The 27,204-nt window shown below is 42.8% G+C and overlaps 1 protein-coding gene across 9 annotated transcripts in view; it reads left to right on the top strand.

Moving 5' to 3' along the window:
* Positions 1-27,204, top strand: part of TRAK1 (trafficking kinesin protein 1) — a 121,972-nt gene that overhangs the window by 71,717 nt on the left and 23,051 nt on the right. For all 9 annotated transcript variants that reach the window (XM_039336082.1, XM_039336083.1, XM_039336085.1 and 6 more), the window contains 2 exons: positions 19,926-20,002; positions 26,235-26,471. In XM_039336082.1, the coding sequence (XP_039192016.1) occupies positions 19,926-20,002; positions 26,235-26,471 (314 nt within the window). The remainder of the gene's footprint in view (positions 1-19,925; positions 20,003-26,234; positions 26,472-27,204) is intronic.

Here is a 27,204-nt window from a genome sequence, read left to right as displayed (position 1 = left end):
GTCACACAGCATCAACTGGCTAGAGCTCCGGGCCATACACCTGGCCCTCCGTCATTTCTCACACCTAGTAACGAGGAGACACGTCCTCGTGCTTACAGACAATGTAGCAGCCAAGGCACATGTAAACAAGGAGGGAGGAACGAGATCAGTGGAACTAATGAAAGAAGCATTGGTTCTGGCTCGGTGGGCAGAAGCCAATGTGAGTTCCATCAGAGCGGAACACATCTCAGGGGAAACAAACACCCAGGCGGACTCCCTGAGCAGAGCCAAGGTGGACCAGTCGGAATGGCGTCTGGACCCGGCTCTCTTCGAGGAGATCTCCCGGAGGTTCGGACAACCGCACCTAGATCTATTTGCCAACCACAAGAATACACAACTCCCCAGGTTCTTCTCCAGATTCCCGTCCCCGGGATCGGAGGGAACGGATGCTCTCAGGTGCCGGTGGCCGGCGCAACTCCTGTACGCCTTCCCACCGCTGCCACTAATACCGGCAACCATACGCAAGATGATCCTGGAGGGCGCAGAAATGGTCTGCATTGCCCCTCACTGGCCACGGCGCCCGTGGTTTGCCGACCTCGTGGACCTTTCGATATCACCTCCGTGGAGGATTCCCCCGGACAGGGTAAAACTCAGTCAGGGCAAGCTTGTACACCCAGATCCCCAGTGGCTACAACTAGCCGCTTGGCATTTGAGCGGCAAAGCTTAACTAAACAATCTTATTCTGCAGGGGTGATATCGATCATACAGGCATCACGAAGGGCGTCCACCAATAGGATTTACGACGCTACATGGAAGGGATTCTGCAGGTGGTGCGCTTCGCTTCACCTAGACCCGACCGCAGTATCTATCCCCAATATCCTAGACTACCTATTGGAGGGTCTTAATAGGGGCCTGTCAGTCAATACCATCCGCAGACAGATATCGGCCCTCTCAACCGTACTCTCCTGCGACAACTTAACTTCCCTAGCACAACATCCAGCGATTAATGCCTTCTTAAAAGGGGCGTCTAACACAAAGCCCCCAGTCATACACAGGTACCCGTCCTGGAACCTGCCTAGGGTCCTTCTAGCCTTGACATCTGCACCCTTCGAACCTCTTGAAACATGCTCACTCCATCACCTATCACTGAAGGTAGCTTTCCTTGTGGCAATTACTTCGGCAAGGAGAATTTCAGAACTAGCAGCTCTGTCAGTAAGGAAGGATCTGTGTACCTTTTTCAAAGACAGGGTCGTTCTTAGACCAGACCCGACCTTCATCCCGAAGGTAAATAGCACCTTTCACAGATCTCAGGAACTTACGCTTCCTGATTTCTGTCCAAGACCCAAACATAAGCTAGAACACAGATGGCACAAGCTAGACGTACGGAGAGCGCTGTGTTTCTATGTGAAACGCACCTCGGCTTTCCGAAAGACTGAAGCATTATTTGTGTCCTTTCAACCATCAACTATGGGAAAGAAGGTATCTTCTTCCACCATAGGCAGGTGGATCAGAGCCTGCATAGCGCAGGCCTACGTCTCACAGGATTTGCCAGCACCCACTCAGGTGACTGCCCACTCAACTCGGAGCGCAGCCACATCTGCGGCGTGGCTAACGCAAGCTCCGGTGGAAGAGATTTGCAGGGCCGCAACCTGGTCCTCACCTTCGGTTTTCATTCGACACTACCGTTTAGACTCCCTAGCAGCAGCAGACGCGGCTTTTGGCAGAAGAGTTCTTCAACAGGTCGTATCTGCTCAGAGTTCGGTAGCCTAGACATTCCCTCCCAGGGGGACATGAGGGCTTTGGTATGTCCCATCCATTTGGACTCTACAGTCATCCTGCTGGAGAAGGGGCGTTGTCTTACCTGAACGCCTTTTCTCAGCAGGATGATGTAGAGTCCAAGCCCACCCAGAGGATAGGTCTAGGCAGGGATATAATAAAGATATAATAAAGAGCTGCAAGGTTAATTCCAACAAAGTTTCTCGCCTAAGTCAAAACTGGGGTCACGCCCAAAGGAAGGGGTGTGGCCGAAGTTTTTACCCAGTCTGCCAGGCAGGAAGGCCGTCATAGAACCCATCCATTTGGACTCTACATCATCCTGCTGAGAAAAGGCGTTCAGGTAAGACAACGCCCCTTCTCTTCGTTAAACTAGACATACCCAATTCTAGCAACCGTTCCTTATATGTTTTAGCCTCCAGTCCCCTAATAATCTTTGTTGCTCTTCTCTGTACTCTTTCTAGAGTCTCAACATCTTTTTTACATTGTGGTGACCAAAACTGGATGCAGTATTCCAAGTGTGGCCTTACCAAGGCATTGAAGAGTGGTATTAATACTTCACGTGATCTTAACTCTATCTCTCTGTTAATGCAGCCTAGCAGTGTATTGGCTTTTTTTGGCAGCTGCAGCACACTGCTGGCTCATATTTAAGTGATTGTCTACTAGGACTCCGAGGTCCCTCTCACAGTTACTACTATTGAGCATGGTGCCACCTATGCTGTACTTGTGCATTTGGTTTTTCTTGCCTAAATGTAGAACCTTGCTTTTTTCACCATTGAATTTCATTTTGTTAGTTAGTGCCCAGTGTTCGAGTCTGTCCAGATCCTTCTGTATCTTAAGAATGTCTTCTGGAGTGTTGGCTATTCCTGCCAGCTTGGTGTCGTCTGCAAATTTGGTGAGTTCCCCATCTATCCCTTCATCCAAATCGTTAATGAAGATGTTGAAGAGTACTGGGCCCAGAAGAGAGCTGTATTACACTAAATGTTTTTACCTTAAGGTTTCCGATTGGAAGGTTCAAGAAAGAGGCACTTGCACTTCCCCCCCTTTCTCTTTCTTTCTTCTCTCCCTTTCTTTCCTCTCCTTCCCTTTCTCTTTCCTCTTTCTCCCTCTTTCCTTTCTGTTTACTCTCTCCTCCTTTCCTCTCCCTCTCCCTTTCTCTTTCCTTCCTCTCTTTTTCCCTTTCTTTCCTTTCTCCCTCTCCTCTTTCCTTTCCTCTTCCTCCCTTTCTTTCCTCTCTCTCTCCCTCTCTCTTTTTCCTTTCTCCCTCTTTTTCCCTTTCTATTTCTTTCCTCTCTCTCCCTCTCCCTCCCCTTATTTCATCTCCCTTTCTCTTTTCTTTCTCCCTCTTTCCTTTCTCTTTCCTCTCTTTCTCTTTTCTTCCTCTTTCCTCTCTCTTTCTCCCTCTTTCTATTTCTTTCCTCTCTCCTCCTCTCCCTTTCTTTCATCTCCCTTTCTCTTTCTCCCTCTTTCTTTCCTCTCTCCCCTCCCTCTTTCTTTCGTCTCCCTTTCTTTTCTCTTTCTTCTTTTCCTTTCTCCCTTTCTTTCCTGTCTCCCTCTCCTCTTTCCTTTCCTCTTTCTCCCTTTCTTTCCTCTTTCTTTCCTCTCTCTCTCCCTCTCTTTTTTTCCTTTCTCCCTTTCTATTTCTTTCCTCTCTCTCTCCCTCCCCTTATTTCATCTCCCTTTCTCTTTTCTTTCTCCCTCTTTCCTCTTTCCTTTCTCTTTCCTCTCCCTTTCTCTTTTCTTCCTCTTTCCTCTCTTTCTCCCTTTCTATTTCTTTCCTCTCTCCTCCTCTCCCTTTCTTTCATCTCCCTTTCTCTTTCTCCCTCTCTTTCCTCTCTCCCCTCCCTCTTTCTTTCCTCTCCCTTTCTTTTCTCTTTCTTCTTTTCCTTTCTCCCTTTCTTTCCTGTCTCCCTCTTTCTATTTCTTTCCTCTCCCTCACCTTCTTTCATCTCCCTTTCTCTTTTCTTTCTCCCTCTTTCCTTTCCTCTCTTTCTTCTCTCTCCCCCTCTTCTTTCCCTTTCTCTTTTCTTCCTTTCTTTCCTTTCTCCCTTTCTATCTTTCCTCTCTCCCCCCTCTCCCTTTCTTTCATCTCCCTTTCTCTTTTCTCTTTCTCGCTTTCTTTCTTTCCTCTTTCCTTTCTTTCCTCTCTCCCCCTCCCTCTTTCTCTTTCCCCTCCCTCTTTCCTCTCTCCCTTTCCTCTTTCTTCTCCCTTTCTCTCCTCTTTCTCCCTCTTTCCTCTCTCCCCCTTTCCTCTTCCTCTCCCTTTCTTTCATTCCTTTCCTTCCTCTTTCTCCCTTTCTATCCTTTCTTCCTTTCTCTCCTCTTTCCTTTTTCTTTCCTTTCCTTTCTCCCTTTCTCTTTCCTCTTTCCTTTCTTTCCTCTCTCCCCTCTCCCTTTCTCTCCTCTTTCCTTTCTCTCTTTCCTTTCTTTCCTCTTTCTCCCTTTCCTCCCTTTCTCCCTTTCTATTTCTTTCCTCTCTCTCCCCCTCTCCCTTTCTTTCATCTCCCTTTTTCTTTTCTCTTTCTTCCTCTTTCCTTTCTTTCCTCTCTTTCCTCTCTCTCCCCCTCTCCCTTCCTCTTTTCTCTCCCTCTTTCTTCTCTCCCTTTCTTTCGTCTACCTCCCTTTCTCTTTCCTCTTTCTTCTCCCTTTCTCTTTCCTCTCTTTCTCCCTCTTTCTCTTTCTTTCCTTTCTCTCCCCTCTCCCTCTCTCTTTCTCTTTCTTCCTCTTTCCTCTTTCTCTTTCATTCCTCTCTCTTTCCCTCTCTTTTTCTCTTCACCTCCCCCCCTTTACTAACAGAACCAGTTCACCTACCAAAACATTTAACTTCCTCCTTTAGAGATGAGCAATGTGGATTCACCACATTCTGACAAAGAGAAATGCCAGCACCTCGCATCAATTCTGCTGCAGGGACAGCAAACGCTGTATGTTAGCAATATCTGGAGAGCTACAGTTCATCCGCACCCTCCTGAAAGGCTGTCCCATCTATTGCAGTGCCATGCTTTGAAAGGCCCCTCCCCCTCCTCCGCTTCAAGCCGACTGCACCCAGCAGGGAGCCTCAGTAGCCGGCGAGGAAGGGAGCAAGGGAGGAAAAGAGACAAACCATCTCCTCGCAGCTCACTTCCAATCCCAAAGTGGTGAATCCTGCTTGGGATTTGGGACTGAGAGGGGGGAAATCCTGGCTCCTAAGCTGCAGGGACTTCCAACCACAGAGCTTGCTTGGCTCTGTTCCCAGCCAGCACCACGCGTGCGCAAAACAACAGCAACAAAATACTGCGATCGAGACTTACCCGCCTCAGTAGCAAACCATTTGAAGCAAGCAGCCTCGTCCACAGAGAGAGGAGAGGAGAGAGTGAGGGCGGATGAGCTAAGTTTGTTGCAGGGATAACAAGGATTCGGGAGAAGCTAGCACGAAAGTTCCATGTCTTTTGACTTAGCTCGCCTTGTCCCCCACTGGTTCTTTGCCCGAACAAGTCACCCTCTCTCTCTTTCCTCTGCCCCCCCTCTCCAGATGAGGAGAGAGAGAGAGAAAGGCAGACGGCGCCAAAGGGGCAGGGAGGGGAGGCCCGGGGACGGCCCAGGAAGTGATGCCTCCCCTGCTGCAGCCTGCCCAGCCCAGGGAGACATATGGCCAGGTGAGTTGCCCAGGGACAGCACAGGAAGCAATGTCCCCTGCCACCCAGCCTGGCCTGGGGAGACGCGTAGCCGACTCAGCGGCCCCTGCCGCTGCCCCAGCCAGGACTGCCGCCCGGCCCAGGGAGACACATGGTCGGCTCGGCGGCCCGGGGACGGCCCAGGAAAGAATGTCCCCAGCCCGGCGTGGGGAAACGTTTGGCCAGCTTGGTGACCTGGGGACGGCCCAGGGAGCGATGCCCCCGCCGCCGCCCCCCCAGCTGGGACTGCTGCTCACCCCGGCCAAGGAGATGCGTGGCCAGCTCAGCTGCCCGGGGACGGCCCAGGAAGCAATGCCCTCCTGCCACCGCCCCAGCCTGGACTGCTGCCCGGCCCGGCCTGGAAAGACGCATAGCCGGCTCAGTGGCCCGGGGACGACCCAGGGAGAGATGCTGCCGCCGCCACCCCAGCCGGGACTTCCGCCCGGCACAGGCAGACAGGTGGCCGGCTCGTCGGCCCAGGAAGTGATGTCCCTGCCGCCCCAGCCGAGGACTGAAGCCTGGGGGGGGCAGCAGGAGGAAGGAGGAGGAGGAGGCTCCGGAGCCGCAGGAGATGGCTCAAAGAGCCGCATGCCGCTCCGGAGCCGCGGGTTGCCGACCCGTGGCCTAAAACATTGAAATGTTTTGAATCCCAGTTTTTCATTTCTTTGCTTAATTTCTTTCAAGTTGGTATATAATTATTAATAAAAATTATTAATATGTTGATAATAGTAATGCTTAAATATTTTCAAGAGTTAAATACTATTGGAATTCCTAAAATACCTATCCAGTTTCTATATGCAAATAATATTTTTTTCAAATCTAAAGAATTTTTGCCTAATGTTTTAATCAGTTTGTATATTTGTATATTCTTTTTACGCATTATTTTTCTTATCCTCTTCTCCCTCCTGTATTTGATCCTCTTATAATAATAATATTAGAATAACTGAATTGGAAGGGACCTTGGATATCTTCTAGTCCAAAACCCTGCTCAAGCAGGAGGCCCTATACCATTCTGGACAAATGGCTACCAGTCTCTTCTTGAAAAGCTCCAGTGATGGAGCACTCACAAGATCTGGAACAAGCCATTGCCCTGATTAATTGTTTTCTTTGATGAGGAATTTCTCCTTAGTTCTAAGTTGGATCTCTCTTTGATAAATTTCCATCCATTACTTCTTGTCCTATCCTCAGGTACTTTGGACAATAGATTAACCTGCCCTCTATGACAATCACTCAAATATTGGAAGACTGCTGTTAGGTTAACCGTAGCCCATTCCCCCCCCCCAGGTGTGCCACATCTCCATGTCTAGCTCCTAATCTTACAATCCCACTTAGATCAAACCTCCCTCCAAGATCCATTTCATGGTCCACCCAGGGGGTGACATACTGAGATGCCTACTTCCCCTTTGCAGACAGTAAGCCCCTGAAATTAATTTGTATATTTCCTTAACTGTAATTTAATTTGCATTCTTTTATTTACCGTATTTATTTCTTATTTATTGAATTTTTTTTCTGTTTTCCTTTAAATCAAAAAGGTCAAAAAGAATTAATAGAATCAGTATAATTTCTTTTACTCTGCAGCTCAACTTGTGTTTGCGCCTACTTTCCACAGCTCCAAGGACAAATGATATGTTGATTCTTTCACCCTTTGAAGAGAACTCTACCAGAATTACAAGTCAAAACAGAAATTGGTTATGCTCTGTTATAGCTTGGAATATACACTTTGAACATAATTACACTCAATAAACTTTTCATTACCAACATTCTGATATATAGAGTTTGCACATGAGGTTAATATAACTTTATAGTTCTACATTGTTGAGTTGAAGATATGCATATTTAATTCAGTGAGAATCTTAACCATTGAATTTCCTTAGATAGATACATATCTATAAGAATATACTATAAATGGTTTCCTGAAAAACAAGGAAAAATATTTAAGTATATAAATGGTAACTCTTGTACACAAAACTAAATTTAAAAATCCACTATAATAAAAATCTCAAATTAAATTACTGAACGTCCATGGCATGGAAGCTTAGAGGCTACCTTCTCCATTCCTTGTTATTCTCCCTTTGCTTAATTTCTTGTATTGGATTGTGTTATGGGTGAGTTATCTCTTTGGTTTCTCTTAAAGTTTTTATATGTACTTTGATTTTGCATTTTAAGAGAGGAAACTTCAGATTTAATTATACCTCCTAAACAGAAGATAAAGGAAGTCTCATCTTCTTTGGCAGGTGAGGACATTTCAGGTCCCACCCCCATAGCAGAGTTAGTGCTGATGGTGTAATTGTGAAATGAATCTGTTTCTCTACCTGAGATTCTTGAGATTTAGCTGCTATGACTTCTTATACAATAAAAGATTTCAGCTTCTTCCAAAGAGGAGCCCATTTAGCTATGATCTAGTTGCAGTTTGCATAATCTTATGGAAGCTAATGATGACAAATTATATTCTCAGATGAAATCAGATTGTGGCAGAATAGGAACAAGATTGGCTCTATTTGGGGTTTCATGCAAACTAGCCATAAAGTTATTTATATGCTGAACAAGAATATAATTACTTTGGATTGTCATGTTATGAATGCTTGTAAGTTAAATTGGGCCATAGACACAAGGTGCAGGTCCTACAGGTGTACCCACTGCCTTCCTACCCAACAGCATCCTTTTTTGGACATTTGAACTTGGGGATACCATTTCAAGTTGAGCCCCAAAGGACGTGATCTCTGTGGCAACCATAAGTTTGCCTATTCTTATTTTGGCCCCATACACATAAGCAAACCCACTTTGGATCTCTCCTTTCCTTTGAAGCAGTTGCAGTGTGATCTGGATATGAGGGAAGGTATTACCACCAAGTCTTTAGCATGGTCAGATCACTTCTTGGTGCAGATGCAGTGGATTGCCATTCAAGAGTTCTGTGGAACTGGACCGATTTAAATAATCGTCTTATTCGTGTAATGGATCCAGATGGCTATTTGTGGACACTTAGGAAATTTGCTGAACAGATAAATTCTTTGAAGGTCTGGTTTGCTGTTGGCATTAGGTCTTGATCAAATGTAATTTGGGTGATCATTTCCTTGTTGGGAAGAAGCAACATTGCATTTACTGGGTTGCTGTGATCAGTTAGCACAATATTTTACTGATGAAGTTATTAGATTTAATTAAGTCCTGTCTTGCTGTAGGCGGAGGAGAGTTATTGGGTAAACATTGTCCAGGAGAGTTATTGGATAAACATCTTGCTTACTTACCTGGAATTCCTTTCAATCTGGTCTAGCAAATAGCAAACTTTCTCCTGGGTCATGTGCCACCTATGGGCTTGATCTCTATTCTTTCAGGCAGCTAAGAGCAGTAATTTCCTGCATCACAGATTGTTAATGTCTTGTTGCAACAAAAGATGCCATCAATGATCTTGAAGGAAACTATGGTCCATTGCCTGGATCTAACCTTCCCTTTTGAGGGAAATTTTATTAAGTCATAGATGGACACAAAGAAATTGATAATCTGGATTCTCTATAGTTATGATTCAGGCTTGGATATGGAATGCCAATGGCATTGTTTGTACAAATGGACATGGAATGCCAATGGCATTGCTTGTACAAATGGATGACTTTTGTTGGGATTTGGATGGAGTAATTGTGTCCTTTGAATCTCGCAACAATCCTCAATACCAACAACAATGATATCCTGGGCTGTTTTCAGAGGTTGAGAATTAGCAACACTGTATCGTAGTGGTTCTACTCATTCTTTGATAGTTGGTTCCAGTCAGCAGAGGTGGAGCAGCAGAGATTGCCTTGATGGTTATTTTCTTGTGGGAGACTGCAAGAGTTGATTCTCTCCCACTTCTATTTAACATTTATATGAAGCTGCTGGAGGGAAATTATCCAAAGATTTAGAGTTGGTTGTCATGAGTCTGACTAATGAAACACTTCAAAGAACTTTCAGGCATGGTTTAACCTAAAAAAACCTTTATTAGTGTAAAAGGAGTGTCAGCACGGCATGGAGAATGCCAAGATTTGAATTTCCCTTCCTTTGCACATAACATTCCAGGCATTTCCCCTCCCCTATTTTGGGGTCATGATTCACATCTTCCAATTAACCTGGAGAGCAAAGATTCACTTCCGTTCTCTTCCGCGGGCTTTTCTCTCCTCTCTCTTTTTCATCTGAATTAATTCTAAAAGTACCTGACAGTTCTGCATATTTTGTCAAAGCAAGAATATTCAATATTAGCATCATTGACATCCCCCCCCCTTACAAAAAGGACAGATCCTTTAATGTAAACAAAAGCATATGTTAATGACTAGTTTTCGGTTTGTTGGGATATTTCGCATGAAACCTTTTGACGAGCCTGTCAGCTTTCACCTTACTGGATGTCACCCAGGTGGCTTCAGACAACGGGTATCCCTTCCATTGTACTAGGTACTGCAATTTCCCTTTAAAAATTCTAGAGTCAAGAATACGTTTCACTTCATAGTGGGTCTCTCCCGCAAATACGAGGGGCCCAGGTGCCTTCTTCGGGGGAGGTCTTAAAGTGGAGCCCTGATAATTTTCAACAAGCTGCAATGGAAGACTGGGTGAATTCTCCCTAAAAGTCTAGGGCAGTGCTTCTCAACCTTCCTAATGCCGTGACCCCCAACCATGTAGTCGTAAGTCGAGGACTATCTGTATTTCCCTGCGGGCAGGGACAGGAGGAGAGGCGGGGTTTGCTCGCTCTCATTCTCTCTCTCACTTTTTATTTTTCTCTCTCTGGCGTGCATGCTCCACCTCCTCTCCTGCGGCTGGAGTGCACGCCGGGCAGGCCGAGGGCACACGCGCCACCTTGGCCCAGGAGCGCCGCACATGAGGCAGGCAGGCCCAGGCGCTCCTGGGCGGCCATGCCAAGCGGCAGCGACTGCACAGGCCGACCACCGGCTGGGCCACCAGCTCGCCCAGCCCAAGGGAGGTAAGCCACCCGCTGGGCCCCACGCGCACCAGCTACCCTCCCTGCACCCGCTGCTGCCCCGCTAGCCTTCCCTTGGCCACCACCCATTCGCTGCATCGGCAGGCAGGCCCAGGCACTCCTGGGCAGCCCTCCCACCCCTGGCCCTCTTTTACTTACATTTAGTAGTTGCTCAGCAGGGAAGGGTTGCTCGCCTTAGCTGCAGACAACTTGCAGCAGCATTTGCCGACTGGGACTTTTGGCGGGCTCAGCAGGGCAGAGCTGTGCTACTCCCTCTTATTCTATTGGCTTTTGAAAGCCAATAGAATTATACTCTATTCAAGAGAGTCTATTCTATTGGCGTTCGAAAGCCAATAGAATCTATTGGCTTTCGAACACCAATAGAATAGACTCTCTTGATTAGAGTCTATTGGCTTTCGAACACCAATAGAATAGACTCTCTTGATTAGAGTCTATTCTATTGGCTTTTAAAAGCCAATAGAATAAGAGGGAGTAGCACAGCTCATGAAAAAGGGGGAAAAAATGCCGGACTGCGTTTCATAAGGATTCTATGAGGAAAAACTCCAGGACTTTGGCGACCCACGTGAAATGGCCATTCGACCCCAAATGGGGTCGCGACCCACAGGTTAAGAATTGCTGATCTAGGGAGTTTTAGTTCTACGGTGACCGGATTGATGATCCTTACTATGGGGAAAGGCCCCAAGAATTTTGGTCCCAATTTTTTGCTGGGCAATTTGAGGCGTAAATATTTAGTTGACAAACAAACCTTTTCCCCAACTTGGAATGTTCTTTGGGGAGCCCTCTTTCTATCAGCCTGCTTTTTATAGGTTTCAAAAGTCTTTTTTAAAGCAGTTTTTGTGTTTCTCCAAACTTCTTCCCACCCCTCACCCATTGGTCAAGTGTCTGGGAAGCGGAGGGCATCTGAGGGTATTCAGGTATTGGGCTGAACTCTTTTCTTATGGCCACTCTGAAAGGCGTGTAGTCGGTGCTGCTGTGCACAGAATTATTGTACGCCACCTCCGCAAAAGGGAGGAGGTCAGTCCAGTTCGTCTGTTAGTAAGAAACATAGCATTCTAAGATATTGCTCCACCATTTTGTTAGCGGATTCTGCAGCCCCATTGGTGGCAGGATGAAAAGCAGATGATAAACCTGATCCAATTAATTTAAGAAAACTCCTCCAAAACTTTGCTGTGAACTGCACCCCCTGTCCAAAATTATCTGCTTAGGGGCACCATGCAGCCGGTAGATATGTTTCAGGAACAGTTTGGTCAGCCATTGGGCAGATGGGAGTCCTTTGCAGGCAATGAAATGAGCCTGTTTCGAGAACAGATCAATCACAGTCCAGATGACAGTATTTCCTCTACTTTCAGGTAGGTCTACTATAAAGTCCACAGCTATTTCTTCCCATGTTTGAGAAGGGTCTGCCACGGATTGCAGTAACCCAGGGGTTTTCTCTCGGATTCTTTTCATTGTGGCACATACAGTACAACTTTTTACATAGTTTTCCACATCCCTTTTCAGCTCTGGACACCAAAATTCCCGGTGGGTGAGGTGTAGGGTTTTCAAATATCCAAAGTGTCCAGCCTGTTTTACATCATGGCTGTGTTTGAGAGCATTAAGATGGAGGGCTTCTGGCAAATATAGCTTCCCCCCTTTGTAAGCCAAGCCATCCCTGCACGTTAGGGAGGTTTGCTTATCTTTGAACCATTGATCGTTGAGAAGCTCTCGTTTTATTTTATTTACCCCAGGGTCATCAGGATTGGGGACCCTGCAAGGCGTAAGTTTAGCGGTAGTTTGTGGATTGCGGATAATTGCCTCGTTAACCTCCTCCCGTTCGCTTTCGTATTAGGGTAACTGGGATAGCGCATCAGCTAGGAAGTTTTTTCCTCCTGGTATGTACTTTAGAGTGAAGTTGAAGGAGTTAAAGTATTGTGCCCACCGCACTTGCTTTGGGGACAATTTGCGGGAGTTTTCAGTGCTTCTAGATTGTTGTGATCTGTCCATACTTTAAATGGCACCTTGCTCCCTTCTAGATAGTGCCGCTAGTTTAGGCCTCTTTCTCCCAGATTGCCCATCTCTGCTCACTTTCAGCAAATTTCTTAGAGGTGTAGGCGCAGGGTTGCAGGATCCCACTTTTGTTCTTTTGTAGTAACACAGCTCCAACTGCCACATTGCTGTCATCGGCTTGAATCACAAGGGCTCCCCTGGGCAGGGATGCTTTAGGCTCCCGTGGGCAGGGATGCTTTAGCAAATAGTCTCTTTAAATTCTTAAAAGCTGTTTGACAGCCGATTGTCCACGCTAGTGGTTGGCCCGATCGTGGCTTTCTTCCTTCTTTGCCTGTTTTGAGTAGTTCTGTAAGGGGTAGGGCAATCTCAGTAAAAGAGAGGATGAATTGACGATAAAAGTTGGCAAAACCCAGAAAGCTCTGGAGCTGTTTGCAAGCCTTTGGGGGCTGCCATTCGATTATAGCTTTAACCTTGGCTGGATCCATTTCAATGCCCTCGTTGGAAATTCTGTAGCCAAGATAATCTAATCAGGTCTGGTGAAATTCACATTTTGATAATTTGGCATAAAGCTTGGCATTCAATAGTTTCTTTAACACTTCTCTCACCAGCTTTATGTGATCAGTCATATTCGTGCTGTATATCAGGATATCTTAAAAATATACCAAAACCCCTTTGTACAAGTGATCATGTAGGATCTCATTAATCAACTGCATAAATACGGCTGGGGCCCCCTGTAGTCCAAATGGCATGACTTTGAACTGATAGTTCCCCATAGGACAGTTGAAGGCAGTTTTACACTCGTCTCCCTCTTTTATTCTCACCCGGTAATATGCCTCTCAGGTCTAATTTAGTGAAGACACTCCCCTTAGCCAGATGGGTTAATAAGTCCTTTAGGAGGGGAAGGAGATATTTATTTTCTACACTCACAGCATTGAGACCCTTATAGTTTACACAGAGATGAAGAGATCCATCTTTTTTCTCTTTGAACAACCCAGGGCTCCCACGGTAGATTTGGCCTGTTCGATAAACCCCCTCACTAGGTTTTTATTCACGTATCGCTGCATCTCCTCCATTTCGAGGGGGGACATAGCATACATTCTCGGGCGTGGGAGTTTGGCTCCTGGCACCAGTTCGATGGAGCAGTCATTGGGTCTGTGAGGGGGCAGGGCATCACATTCTTTTTCACTAAATGCCTCTCCCAGGTCCTGGTATTCATTGGGGATGAGTGGTTCGCTTGGTGGCGGTGAGGCAGCCATGTGCGCTTGCTTACTGGGTGGCCTAAGGTGTCCTGCAACATCGGTTGAATCACCGGGAGGTTTAGGTCCTATAGATAGTCCCACAGTTCTCATTCTTTTCTCCCACCAGATAAATGGCTTCCATTTGTCCAACCAGGGTAGTTCTAGGATCACAGTCTCAGTTATTTTTGGAGCCACTAGGAAGCGAATAAACTCCCAGTATGCACCTATTTCTAGGTGTAAGGGCTCAGTTACTTGTGTGACAAGAGTCCCTCCCATCAGGGAGCCATCGGCTTGCTCAAACCTCATAGGTTTGGAAAGCTGTTTTGCCTGTATGCCTATTTTCATGGCAAACAGCAGACTAATAATGCAGCGGGTGCATCCCAAATCAATTAGCATGTTTAAGTCCATTTGTACCCCAGACTTAGGGATTATAAGTTTGGCGGCCAGTGAAAAAGATGGGATTTGTCGACTCACCATTGGGTGGTTCTCCTTCATTGTCGCTGTCAAAGGAGGATACAGCAGGGGCGGGTCCACCCAGAGTCCTGGAGTCCTGTGTGTGGGGTGTAATCTGGACAACAGGTTTTTGTGTGACCCGGTTGGATTTTTCTCTCGTTAGCCGCTGAGCAGGTTTCCTTCTCGTTGCTGGTTCCGGTCTGCTCTGCAGTCGGGGGTAGGGGACTCTACAGGTTGCCGCTCAATGTCCCTCTTGTCCACAACGAAAACATCTATTTGATGGGCCTGCAGGTGGTCTGGGTCTCTCAGCCATCGCAGTAGTTGGAGGTTTTTGTGGGGGTGATTGCTGTCCAGTTTGCTCTGGTGGATGCTTGGATTCAGGTGGGGGAGGCTTTTTATAGGGGGCAAGCTGAATGTCTAGCTTCACTGCTGCCTGGTACCATTCTTGCAGTTGATCAGGTACGGCTCGATAGATACAGGCCTGAGAGAGGTGATCGTCTAATACCTCAACAAAGTGATGGATTAGGGATTGTTCAGGCCACCCTTCTATTCGACCTGCTATCTTGCGAAATTCCCGCACGTACTCCGGGACAGGCCTGCTGGTTTGTTTTATTTTGTGGATCTGTTCTCTTGCTTTAAGACCAATAGATGGGTTCACAAATCTTTCCCTCAGCCCTAGGAGGAAGAGGTGTGGGTCATCCAATTCGGGGGCTTGCTCATTATATAAATTGTTCAGCCATTCAAATGCTTCTCCCTCTAGGCTGGACGCAATCACATTGACCATGGCCCCCGGGTCCAGGTAGAGATAGGCCCAGCAATTCAAATGAGAACGCACTTGGTTGAGGAAAAAAACCAGCTTCTCTGGGTCCCCATCGAAGGTTGCTATGAAAAGTGGTGCAATTATAAGCTGTTGGGGCCCCCACTGTGGCTGTTGCTGCTGGCCCTATCCTGGCTGCAGATTTATGCCCAGGGGTTGCACGTTTGGGGGCTGTGGCCACTCTCCCTGCTGTGGTCGGTCTCCCACCAGCTGCTGATCTCCTGGCTTCTGCACCACCCCAAGCTGTTGTAAGGCCTCAGAAATCGCTGAACATCCATCTGCTGGGGAACCCAATCTACCCATTGCTGCAGATGCCTCAGACTGGATTTCCCTCTCTCTTCAGGGTTGGGGTCCCTGGCAGGGGAAGACAGGATACGACAGGCTTTCTGATGTGCAATGGGAGGGGTATAGGCTCCTCTCTCCAGGAATTGATTTCTGCTTTTCATCTCTGGATTTTAAAATTTTTCCAGTGACTCACCCAAAGTTTCGTTATCTCTCCATTCTACTTTTGAAGTCTTTGTTCCCAGCTGGGAGATCTGCCAGAGTTCTTTCTCCCCCAGCTGGCTGGCTGCTGCTCCACTCCCAGGGGAAGCTGCTGCTGCTGTCGTTCCCCTCCCTGGGGAAGCTTCTGCTGCTAAGGTGCTGGCCTCAAGCCATCTTTCTCCTTCCATAATGAGATCTTCCCCGAATCTTTGTCAGTCTATCCCCTTTAGATTAGGAATAGTGACCAAGGTCCGGGACCTCTTAATTTGTGGATCTTGGCATGATGTCATGACTCTGACTAATGAAATACTTCAAATAACTTTCATTCATGGTTTAACCTAAAAAACCTTTATTAGTGTAAAAGGAGAACGGAGAATGCCAAGATCTGAATTTCCCTTCCTTTGCACATAACATTCCAGGCATTTCTCCTCCCCTATTTTGGGGTCATGATTCACATCTTCCAATTTACCTGGAGGGCAAAGATTCACTTCCGTTCCCTTCCGCGGGCTTTTCTCCTCTCTTTTTCTCATCTGGATTAATCTAAAAGTACCAGACAGTTCTGCATATTTTGCCAAAGCAAGAATATTCAATATTAGCAGCGTTGACCTCAGTATTATAAATATGTTGATGATAACCAACTGTACCTCATTATCACCCTTAAATTGGTGATATTATTTAAGTCCTGTTTAAGCACATGGAGGCCTGAGGGTCTAAATGGGTGGGAACAAGCTTAAATTAAACCTTTAATAAAATAGAATTATTGTTGTCTATTGGAATTATATATCTGCTTCAGATGTGTTCCCCTGAAGGCGTAGGTTTGTGATAGGGGCGATTTCTTCTGGAATCATGGCTTCTGGTAGATCAGTAGGTCAAGCATAAGGTTACCAGAGTCAACCATTCCGGACAGGTCTCATCAGAGGAGCCAGATAAAGAATGCCTCTCTCATAAATAATATGGTGAAATGTAATTTACAGAAAACATACCAGATTGGTCAATGCCCAGGTTAACAAGGATAGTGCTAGATGTTGAAGTTCCTGGACTCAGTGATTATTGGATGAACAATCAAGGCCAGCAGTTTCAGGATTATTGGAATAAATATGGAATAAAATGTTCACAAAAGCGGAATTGGAAGAACTGCAATGATCTATCCAGGGCAAAGAGATTGAAGCCCTGCAGAAATAGCTCATGTAGTAAAGGCAAGCCAGGGGAAGTTGGCAGTAGAGGAAGCCAAATTAATTACTGAATAGTTTTAATTCCCAAACTAGGTTTGCTCTCCTGTGCCTTATCCTCAGAACAAAGTTCTACTAGAGAAGAACTGAAGTAAAAAATAACTGATCATCTAGAACAGCAAAGGGACAACAGAATAATGTTGCCTGAATTGAAACTTGTTCCAAAGAAACAGCTAGCACAAGTATTACAAGATGCCAAAATTGTAATATCAAACATAAGCACTTGCTCACTATAAGAAACAAGCTAACTAATGTACAGCATGGCTACATTATAACCAAATACCTGGTGCAAAATCAGCAAAGAAAAAAAAGTGCATCACCAAAATAGAAAATAGAAGATCAGGCTTGAAAACAAGATCAGCAAACTAAAATGCAAGCAAGCTAGAATAGACGAAAGAAAAAATAATAGTTGAAGGAGAAGAAGACCAAAGAATACCTGTAAAAAAAATATCACCTAGAAACAAGAAAGACTAAGGAAGCATTATAATAAAGCAACATATAATAACTACAGCCAAGACAATCAACAAATACAAAGCTTGCACACTATAGATAGAATCTCAAATTTCAGTCAGATCAAAAATATTACCATCAATCCATCCATGAAGAAGCTGCAGAGTATCAGTCAACACCTGACATAGAAACAGTACCGTTCTGGGTATAGCTAGGGATAACCCAAAGATATACAACAAGAAAGCAACAAGAAGAGGTGAATAAGGATAAAAAAATAAATAATGGAGAAAAGGGCAAGTTTGAGCAACTATAAGCCAATTTCCTGCTTACCAGCAACTTTTAAATTGTTAATTGCTGATGTAGTTGATGTAGTCTAACAGCATCTATTTGAAAACAAGCTCTTTCCACCTGAGCAGGAAAGAAACTGCTTTAACAACAAGGAATTGATTCCAAATTGACAAGATTATTCTGAAGAACTGCAAGAGAAGGAAGAACAACTTGAATGTAACATGTAGCATGGATTGATCACAAGAAGGCAATTGGCACCATGTCACATGAATAATCAAATGCTTAGAAATAATAGGAGTCAATAAAAACACGCGGTCATATGCAAAGATTAATGGCACAAAGGAAGACATAGTTGCTGGTCAACGGTGATAGATCATAGAGAAGTTAATAATAAGAGAGAATGTTTCAAGAAGGCTCATCTCATTATTGCTGTTTGTAATTGTACTGATTCCTTTATCAACATTACTGATAATCCTTGACTTAACGACCACAGTTGAGTCCAAAATTTCTATTGCTAAACAAGAAAGTATGAGTTTGCTTCATTTTATCGCCTTTCTGGCCACAATTGTTAAGTGAATCACTGCAGTTGTTAAGTTAGTAACATGGTTATTAAGTGAATCTGGTGTCCCCATTAATTTTGCTTGTCAGAAGGTTGCAAAAGATGGTCATATGACCTTGGGATAGTGCAACCATCATAAATACATGCCAGTTGCTAAGCATCCTAATTTTGATCAGATGACCATGGAGATACTGCAACAGTTACAAATGTAAAAAATGGTCATAAGTTATTTTTTCAACTTTGAATGGTCGCTAAACAAATGTTTGTAAGTTGAGGATTACATGCATAAACAATTCAGGCCCTATCTATCAAGCATCAAAAACATCTACCATCTCATTTACATGAAGGATCAGAAGATATATAGAAAAAACACATCTGAAATGGAATTCAACATTGGCCATATATATATACAGCCAGGATATTGCAGTGAAGTTTGAACTTGACAAATCTATATCCCTCACCATCAGCAGAATTAAAACAGAGAAAACTGAAGGAATCAAGAAATAACTTCAAGAGTCTGGCTGAAAAAATTAGTACAAATACTTGGGCATTCTTCAAACTGACATTGAGCACACCCAAGTCAAGAAGAAGGTTAGAAAGGAGTATATGAAAGTGAAGAAGATTTTAATGTCCAAGTCAATGAAAGAATTATCATTGAAGTAATCGCCATCTGAACAATTCCAGTTGTTAGATACGCAGCTGAAATAGTGGGCTGGATTCAAGCAAAATTAAAAGCCCTGAATAAGAAGACTAGAAAAATAATGAATCATGCTCCATCCATATAGTGATATTAACATATTCTACTTAACAAGGAAAATAGGTGGGCATGGAATGTTATAAGTACACCAGACAGTTGAATAAGAAAAAAGGATGCTGGAAAAATATCTAAATACTGAAGAAGACACACCAAAGCTGGTATACCATGAACCTTATTGACCAAACTGTTCTATGAGAAAGATCAAAAGTAGAATATAAAAGACATGGAAAGGCAAAATATTACATGGGTGGTATGTAAAAAAAAAAAAATAGCAAGCAAATAAGACGTGGAGTAAGAGTAGGAAAATTGAGGAAAGAGATTGATGGGCTAATTCTGGCTGCACAAGACCAAACCTTAAGAACAAATACATACAAAGCCAGAAATGAAGCAGCAGACAGTAAACACTGTTTCTGCAAAGAAGCTGAAAAAACAATGGACCACATAGTTAGTTGCTGCAAGAAGATTGGACAGACTGACTACAGGCAATGCCATAACAAAGTAGCAACAATGATGCAAAAATCACAAGTACACAGACCTGCAAGTAGAAGTCGAATGAATATGGCAAAATAAATCTCAAAACAACTGGAGCACAAATTGAACAACATCAGTATTGACCCCACCAGTCAGTTGCAAAAGACAGACTTTTTACTAGGAATAGCTTACATCCTACCATGATACTTTTAACATCATCAAACAACATCTACTTATTACATGTTCTTGGGAAAGACTAGTAGATAGATAAAATGGCTGTCTGTGCAATGAACCATAATAATAATACAATACAGCTAACTATTCCAGTTCAGTTACCTGATGACCAGAAGTTATTGTATAGAAAATAGTTATGTCCACATATATATATTTTTCTGCTGTTTTTAATAATATTGCAGAGTTTGATTAGTGGTTTATTGATTAACTTTTTATGTGTATGGTACTTTGTTTGCTATTGTAATTTAGTTACTTTCCTTTTCAAAAAATTACTTTTCTAGGACCAGTTATTAACATTATTTGAGACAATACTTTTTTCAAAAAAGATATGAATTAAAGCTGCATAGGTGTTAGAGGTCTCTATCATAATACTTCTTTCCCAAGAATGTCTGTAAATTTTAATATTGAAAAACATCTAGATTCATTTATTTACATCTAGCATGTGTTTTTGGTGCAGATGCTGTAGCAGCATCTAGAAATATTTCTAAATAATTACAGCATTTTTCAAAAATGGTAAATTGACTTCTTCCACCCCACCTTTTTGTATATTGCAAAGAAAGACAGAAATAATAATGTGCTCTCACACAATTTAAAATTGTTTCAACAGGATTCCTTAGCTGCGGAAATTGAAGGATCAATGCGAAAAGAGCTGCATTTGGATGATACTGACTGCTCTGATTTAAAGTATGACCAATATATTGTAATACTTTGGAGAAAAGCTGTATTTAACACTAATAATAAGTAACCTTTGTGGTGTATGTAAAAATATTTAGAAAATTGACTTTAATGATCTCTTAAGAATTTCAAATCTTCATTTAAATTATTAAATATAAGAATATAATTAGATATAAGAAAATGTTTGAAACATCGGAAGGTTTTTATGATATTGCATGTAGAAATGTACTTTTTTTGTGGAGGGTTGATGGAAGGAAGATATGCTACTTCTCAATTAAAATAGAAAAATAATCTTTTTGAAAATACCAAAACTGAAATGCAATTATGCATCAGGAAAATATCATTAAAATAATAAAGGCACTCCTATACTTTTGGCATGTGAAAAAAATATTATCTCTCCATTCCACCAGATGTTTTGCATTGCATATGTTGGTAGGCAAATGATGTCCTTCAGAAATTCTGGACTACAACTCTCATAGTTTACTGGCAGTATTAGGGCTACTGATATTTATTGTCTAAAACATTGGAGTCATCAGATATCTATCTATACCATTTTAACATGGCTGGATATGGTGGATATAGCAGCGCCATGGTGGCCACACGCTCCGCACATCATCTCTGTGTGCGATGGGGCGTGAGAGTGGAGTCTTGTCCCTGCTGCCTGGCTGCCATGTGCTTGGCTGTGCTGCTCTACGTGGTCCGTGCCCGGGGGCAACTCTCCTTTAGGGGGGGATGCTGCTGAGGAGGGGGCTGCGGGGGGAGGCAGGGCTGGGGCAACAGCACGTGTGCCCACAGAAAGGGCTCTGAGTGCCGCCTCTGGCATGCATGCCATAGGTTCTCCACCACTACTCTATATTCTAGAGTATATGAAGAATCTTATATAGCATGCATAAATTGCCTGATCCTTATCAAAGAAGGAGAATATTTGTAGCTCAGGGTTGAAATGAAGGGTCCTTGGTACTTTCTGAGCTTGCTTGCTTTCTTGCAGATGTTTCATTACCCTCATCAGTGCTAGTAAGGAGTGCTGTTTGCTTTCAGTTTATATTTTGGTGTCTGGGTGGATAGGGGTGGTCTTAGGGATTCTTTTGTTGGGCTGTTTACTAAGGCCTCTTGGCAGTTTCTGGATTGGGGCATTGCTTCCTTGATTGTTGGTTTGACGTTGACTACCAAAGCAATAACCCAGCTCCCACAAGAGAAGCTGTATAAGGACTTTATTTAAATGAGCCCAAACACACTGCAGCAACCCAGAACAGCAAAAAAAAAAAAAGGGGGGGGGGGGAAATGGAGCATCTATACAATACATTACAACAAAATGGATACCCAGGCAACTTCATCAAAAAGTCCTTGATCATTCAACCCAATACAGCACAATCAGCACAAACCCTAAAAAAAAAATTACACTGCCATACATCAAGAATATCTCAGAAGCTGCAAATAGACTGCTACAACCACATGGAATCAGCGTAGCACACAAGCCAACTAAAGCCCTTTAAAAAATCCTAAGCAAACCAAAAGACCCAGCAGCCCCAGAAGAAAAAACAGGAGTTATCTACAACATACAGTATAAGAACTACAGCAACCACCATGTAGTACAAACAGGCAGAAGATTGGCAGAACACATTCATGAACACCAACTGGCAGTCAAAAGACATTATGAAAATTCTTTAATTTCACAACATATAGACAGATTTAACCATGGTTTCAATTGAGAAAATGTGACAATCCTAGCCCAGGCTATATCCCAAAATGCCAGGGAATTTCTAGAAGCCTGGCACTCTGAAAAATCAGCCATCAATAGACACATAGACATTAAAAACATCTATAGATTATGCAAAAGAGACAATCAATCAGCCCCAAAGAGAAAAAGACTCCAGCACCTCTCCACCAATAATCAGCACTCAGAGCAGCATAGATTAACTCCAAGATCAACTTCAGAATAATAATGATAGATAGATAGATAGATAGATAGATAGATAGGGAATAACCCAAAGAAATACAACAAGGATGTGGCTTGGTTAAAAGAGGTGGATGCAAATAAAACAGAAGTTGAAATGAAAGAACTAGTAATAACAACAAAAATGATAGAAAAAAGAGCAAGGAAGATCAAAAATTGATCGGCACCAGGTGAAGATGAACTGCATGGGTTTTGGTTGAAACATCTAACTGTTCTATACCCACTCATTGTCAAGCAGTTCAACAATATACTACAAAGAGGAGAGACTGAAAAGTGGCTAATAACTGGGAAAACATACCTAATAATGAAAAATCCAACAAAAGAGGCAACACCAGGCAACTACAGGCCAATTACCTCCTTACCAACAACTTACAAATTGCTAACTGGTGTGGTAGCCAATTCAGTACAACTGTCTTGAAACAGTCTTTTTCCACCCGAGCAGAAAGGAAACCGCCTCAATATCCGAGGAACAAAAGATCAACTCCTAATAGACAAAATGATTTTGGAAAACTGCAAGAAAAGGAAGACCAATCTGAATGTGGAATGGATTGACTACAAAAAGGCATTTGATTCTCTGCCACGTGACTGGATAATCAGGTGCCTAAAAATAACAGGAGTCAGTAGAAACATCAGAAAATTTGTGCAAAGACCGATGGCACAATGGAAGTCACAGTTGCAAGTCAATGGTGAGAGACTGGGAGAGGTTAATATCAAGAGAGGAATATTTCAAGGAGATTCATTGTCACCACTACTATTTGTTATTGCACTGTTTCCTCTGTCAACAATACTGAATAACTCAGGACATAGGTATCAAACATCAAAAACATCTGCCAGACTATCCCACCTCCTTTACATGGATGATCTGAAGCTGTATGGAAAAACATCATCTGAAATAGAATCGCTGCTCAACACTGTCCATATATATAACCAAGATATTGCAATGGAGTTTGGCTTGGACATTTACTATCAAACAAGGAAAAATAGTGAAAACTGAAAGAATCAAGATGCCCCACGAAAATAACATTAAGAGTCTGGATGAGGAAGATTACTACAAATACTTGGGTATTCTTCAAGCTGACAACATCAAGCACACTGAAGTCAAGAAAAAGATTAGAGGTGAATACATCAAGAGAGTGAAGAAGATCTTAAAGTCCAAACTCAATGGAGGAAATACCATGAAGGCAATCAACACCTGGGCAATTCCAATTATTAGATACACAGCTGGAATAGTGGACTGGACTCGAGCAGAACTAAAAGCAATGGATAGGAAGACCGGAAAAATGAATTGTGCCCTTCATCCGCAGTGACATTGACAGACTCTACTAAGGCATATAGGTAGGCGTGGAATGCTGCAAGTACATCAGATGGTTGAAGAAGAAAAAATGGCTTTGGAAGAATATCTGAAGGACAGTGATGAAGATGCACTGAAATTAGTATATCAGGAAGGCTTACTGACTACTGGAGAGACCAAACTGGCCTACAAGAAAGACCAAATGAAGAACAGAATAGAGGCATGGGAAGACAAAGCTCTACATGGCCAGTACATTAAAAAAAATAGCTGGGAAATCAGATAATAACAAGACCTGGCAATGGCTAAAAGCAGGAAAATTGAAGAAAGAGACCAAGGCACTAATTCTGGCTGCACAAGACCAAGCCTTAAGGACAAATGTATACAAAGTCAGAATTGAGAAGGCAGCAACAGACAGTAAGTGCCACCTATGCAAAGAAGCTGAAGAAATAGTTGACCACCTGGTAAGCTGCTGCAAGAAGATCGCCCAGACTGACTACAAGCAGCAGCATGACAAAGTAGCAACAAAGGTGCATTGGAAGATCTTCAAGAAATATAATTTGCCTGTAAGCAAGAACTGTTGGGATCATAAAATAGAGAAAGTCATAGAAAATGATAAAATTAAATGGCTCTGGGACTTCAGAATTCAAACAGACAAGCACCTGCAACATAACATCCTGGACTTAACAATTGTCAATAAGAAAGACAAAAAAGTCTGGATAGTGGATGTGGCACTGCTTGGAGACAGCAGAATAGACGAGAAAGAACGGAGAAGATAACAAAATACAAAGACCTACAAACAGAAATAGAAAGACTGTGGCAAAGGCAAGCAAGGGTAGTACCAATAGTAATAGGCCCCTTGGGTACAATCCCAAAATAACTAGAGCACCAGGTGAACATCATTGGCATTGACAAATTCGCCATTAGTCAATTTTAAAAGGTGGCCTTACTAGGAATTGCTTCCATCCTGCAATGATATCTGTAATACCATCAAACATCCACATCTGCCTATCCCAGGTCCTTGGGAAGGACTCGATAGGTAGACAAAAATGCCAAATCCAGTCTGAACATCTGGCTGACTGTGCAATGATTAGTAGTAGTAGTAGTAGTAGTAGTAGTAGTAGTAGTAGTAGTAGTAACAACAACAACAACAACAGTGCCTGGAGACAGCAGAATAGACGAGAAAGAACTGGAGAAGATAACAAAATACAAAGACCTACAAATAGAAACAGAAAGACTGTGGCAAAAGCAAGCAAGGGTAGTACCAATAGTAATAGGCTTCTTGGGTGCAATCCCAAAACAACTGGAGCACCACTTGAACACCATTGGCATTGACAAATTCACTATTAGTCAATTGCAAAAGGCGGCCTTACTAGGAACTGCTTCCATCCTGCGACAATATCTGTAATACCATCAAACATCCACATCTGCCTATCTCAGGTCCTGGTAAGGACTCGATAGGTAGACAAAATGCCAAATCCAGTCTGAACATCTGGCTGACTGTGCGATGAACCATAATAATCATATCATCATCATCATCATCATCATCATCATAAAAGTTGGAAGGGACCTTGGAGGTCATCTAGTTCAACCCCCTGCTCAGGTAGGAAACCCTATAGCATTTCAGAAAAAATGGCTGTGCAGTCTCTTCTTAAAAACTTCCAGTGTTGGAGTATTTGCAGCTTCTGGTGGCAGATTGTTCCACTGATTAATTATTCTGGATGTCAGGAAATTTCTCCTTAGTTCTAGGTTACTTCTCTCTTTAGTTAGTTTCTTGTCCTGCCTTTAGGTGCTTTGGAGAATAGCTTGACTCCCTCTTCTTTGTGGCAGCCCCTGAGATATTGAAACACTGCTATCATGTCACCCCTCATCCTTCTCTTCATTAGACTAGACAATCAAATAAGCAAATCAAGAAACTGCCAAGAAGCCATTAGTAAACAGCCTGACTAAAAAATCTCTAAGACTGCCCCTACCCACCCAGACAGGCAAGACACCAGAATATAAACTGAAAGCAAACTGCACTCCTTACTAGTAATGATGATATTATCTAGTTAAGGTAATGAAATGTCTGCAAGAAAATAAGCAAGCTCAGAGAGTACCAAGGACCCCTGATCCTTATCCTTTAACTATTGTTAAACTACAGTTAGGTGATAGTTGTAACTTAAGTTCTTACATATCACTCCTTTTAATTTTGCCCAGAGCCAATAAGAATAATCATATTCTCAGCCATTTTAATATTTTCAGTATAAACCTGTTTACTTAGCTTGTAATAGTTTTAGGACAGATATTTAGATGATATCACTATTTCTGCAGAACGGGTGGAAATATATTAATACTACATTTTATTATATTACTCTAACCAGACTTATTTTGCAGAAGTATGGCATCCTATGTTCAGTGTAGGAACTTCTGATTCAGTTTTTGTTTTCTGTTGGGGGCAGGGGGAAGGTAGTGTTAATATTTGAGCCTGAAAACTATTGCTAGTCATCTTGGGATATTGTCTAGATAAGTAAGGTCAATTATATTAAAACTGGGCAGTATTTATGAAAAAGGTACTGCTATATGCTTCTTCCCTTTTCCATACATATAAATAACTTATAAATTGTTTCTTCAGTGTTAAGATGTAACATACCTATTCTCCTCTAAGGCTGTTTTCAAAATATAAAAGCATTATTAAAGGAGTTCCTGCAGCTTTTACTCTGCTAATCACTGTTGATTATAGAGGCTGTGCTCATCTCCATTTCAAGACCATTAGATCAACTCTGTCCAAAGACATTTCTGTCATCATGTGGCCAGCATGATGTCAAAACGCATTATTAATTACATTAAAATATAATTGCAGAAAATTTAAACCAGGCTGTCATAATATGCTGGTTATGTATTGAAACAGATATGTATTGAAATTAATGGAATTAGCTGATGAAGGCTTGTTTGAACATTTACTATAATGTGGTTTATATATTATTTGGAAGGATACTAACTATATGTGTCTTTGTCAGCCATCACAAGAGAGTGTTTGACACTGTACGAAACATCAATCAGGTAGTAAAGCAGAGATCCCTAACTCCATCTCCAATGAACATCCCAGGATCTAACCAGTCTTCCACAATGAATTCAGTCATTTCTAGCTGTGTCAGCACACCACGATCTAGTTTCTATGGAGGAGACATTTCCAATATTGAGCTAGACAATAAGACGAATAGTATCATCCTAGAAACTGAATCCACTGACTCTAGGTTAGTAATGCATAGCTAATTTTAAAATGTATCTTCTTAACGAAAACAGTTTTGTCCTAATTATTTTCTTCCACCTTCCTGCTATTATATTCATTGGTTAAATCAGTGCACTACACAACATTATCTCTATATTTAGAAGGAATCTAATTTTAATTCAAGCTGTACTTATCTTTTTTCATATTGTTGTAATTTAAGATTAATTCTGTTTATTTTAAATTATCAGATACTTTAAAGATATAGACATATGTTCTTCCTTAACTATATTTGACTTATAAATCATCAGAGTAATGTACAGGTAATCCCCAAGTTACGAGTGTTCACTTAACACTTGTTCAAAGTTATGTGATGAGCGCCCCCTAGTGCTTACGAGCAAATGCCGAAGGTACGAATATTGCAGCACACCGGCAGTCATTCGCCCTTACGAGCAACCGCAGTGGCTCTGCAACATTCACCCTGGTTATTTCCTCCCTCCTCACTCCCGCACCAGGTCTTCCTAGGCACCAGGCCTTCAATAATCACTCTGAGAAGATCGAGATCCTTCGCTTTCTTGGCTGCTCCAGGCCTTTAATGCATTCGCAGAGAATGGAGACCTAAAGTAACACAAGATCATGTGAGATTAGTGGAACAAGATCTCACGCTACTGATCTCACGTAATCTCATGGTACTTTAGGCCTCTGTTTGCTGTAACAGAGAATGGAATTGAAGCCGGAGGACGCTTCCACGTGCCTCTAGA

Source organism: Crotalus tigris, unplaced genomic scaffold, assembly GCF_016545835.1.
Source record: "Crotalus tigris isolate CLP2741 ecotype Arizona unplaced genomic scaffold, ASM1654583v1 scf7180000017666.27876245, whole genome shotgun sequence".
NCBI classification, from domain to species: Eukaryota; Metazoa; Chordata; class Lepidosauria; order Squamata; family Viperidae; genus Crotalus; species Crotalus tigris.
The sequence above is the reverse complement of the archived record's forward strand: the minus strand, read 5'-3'. Positions and strand labels throughout refer to the sequence as shown.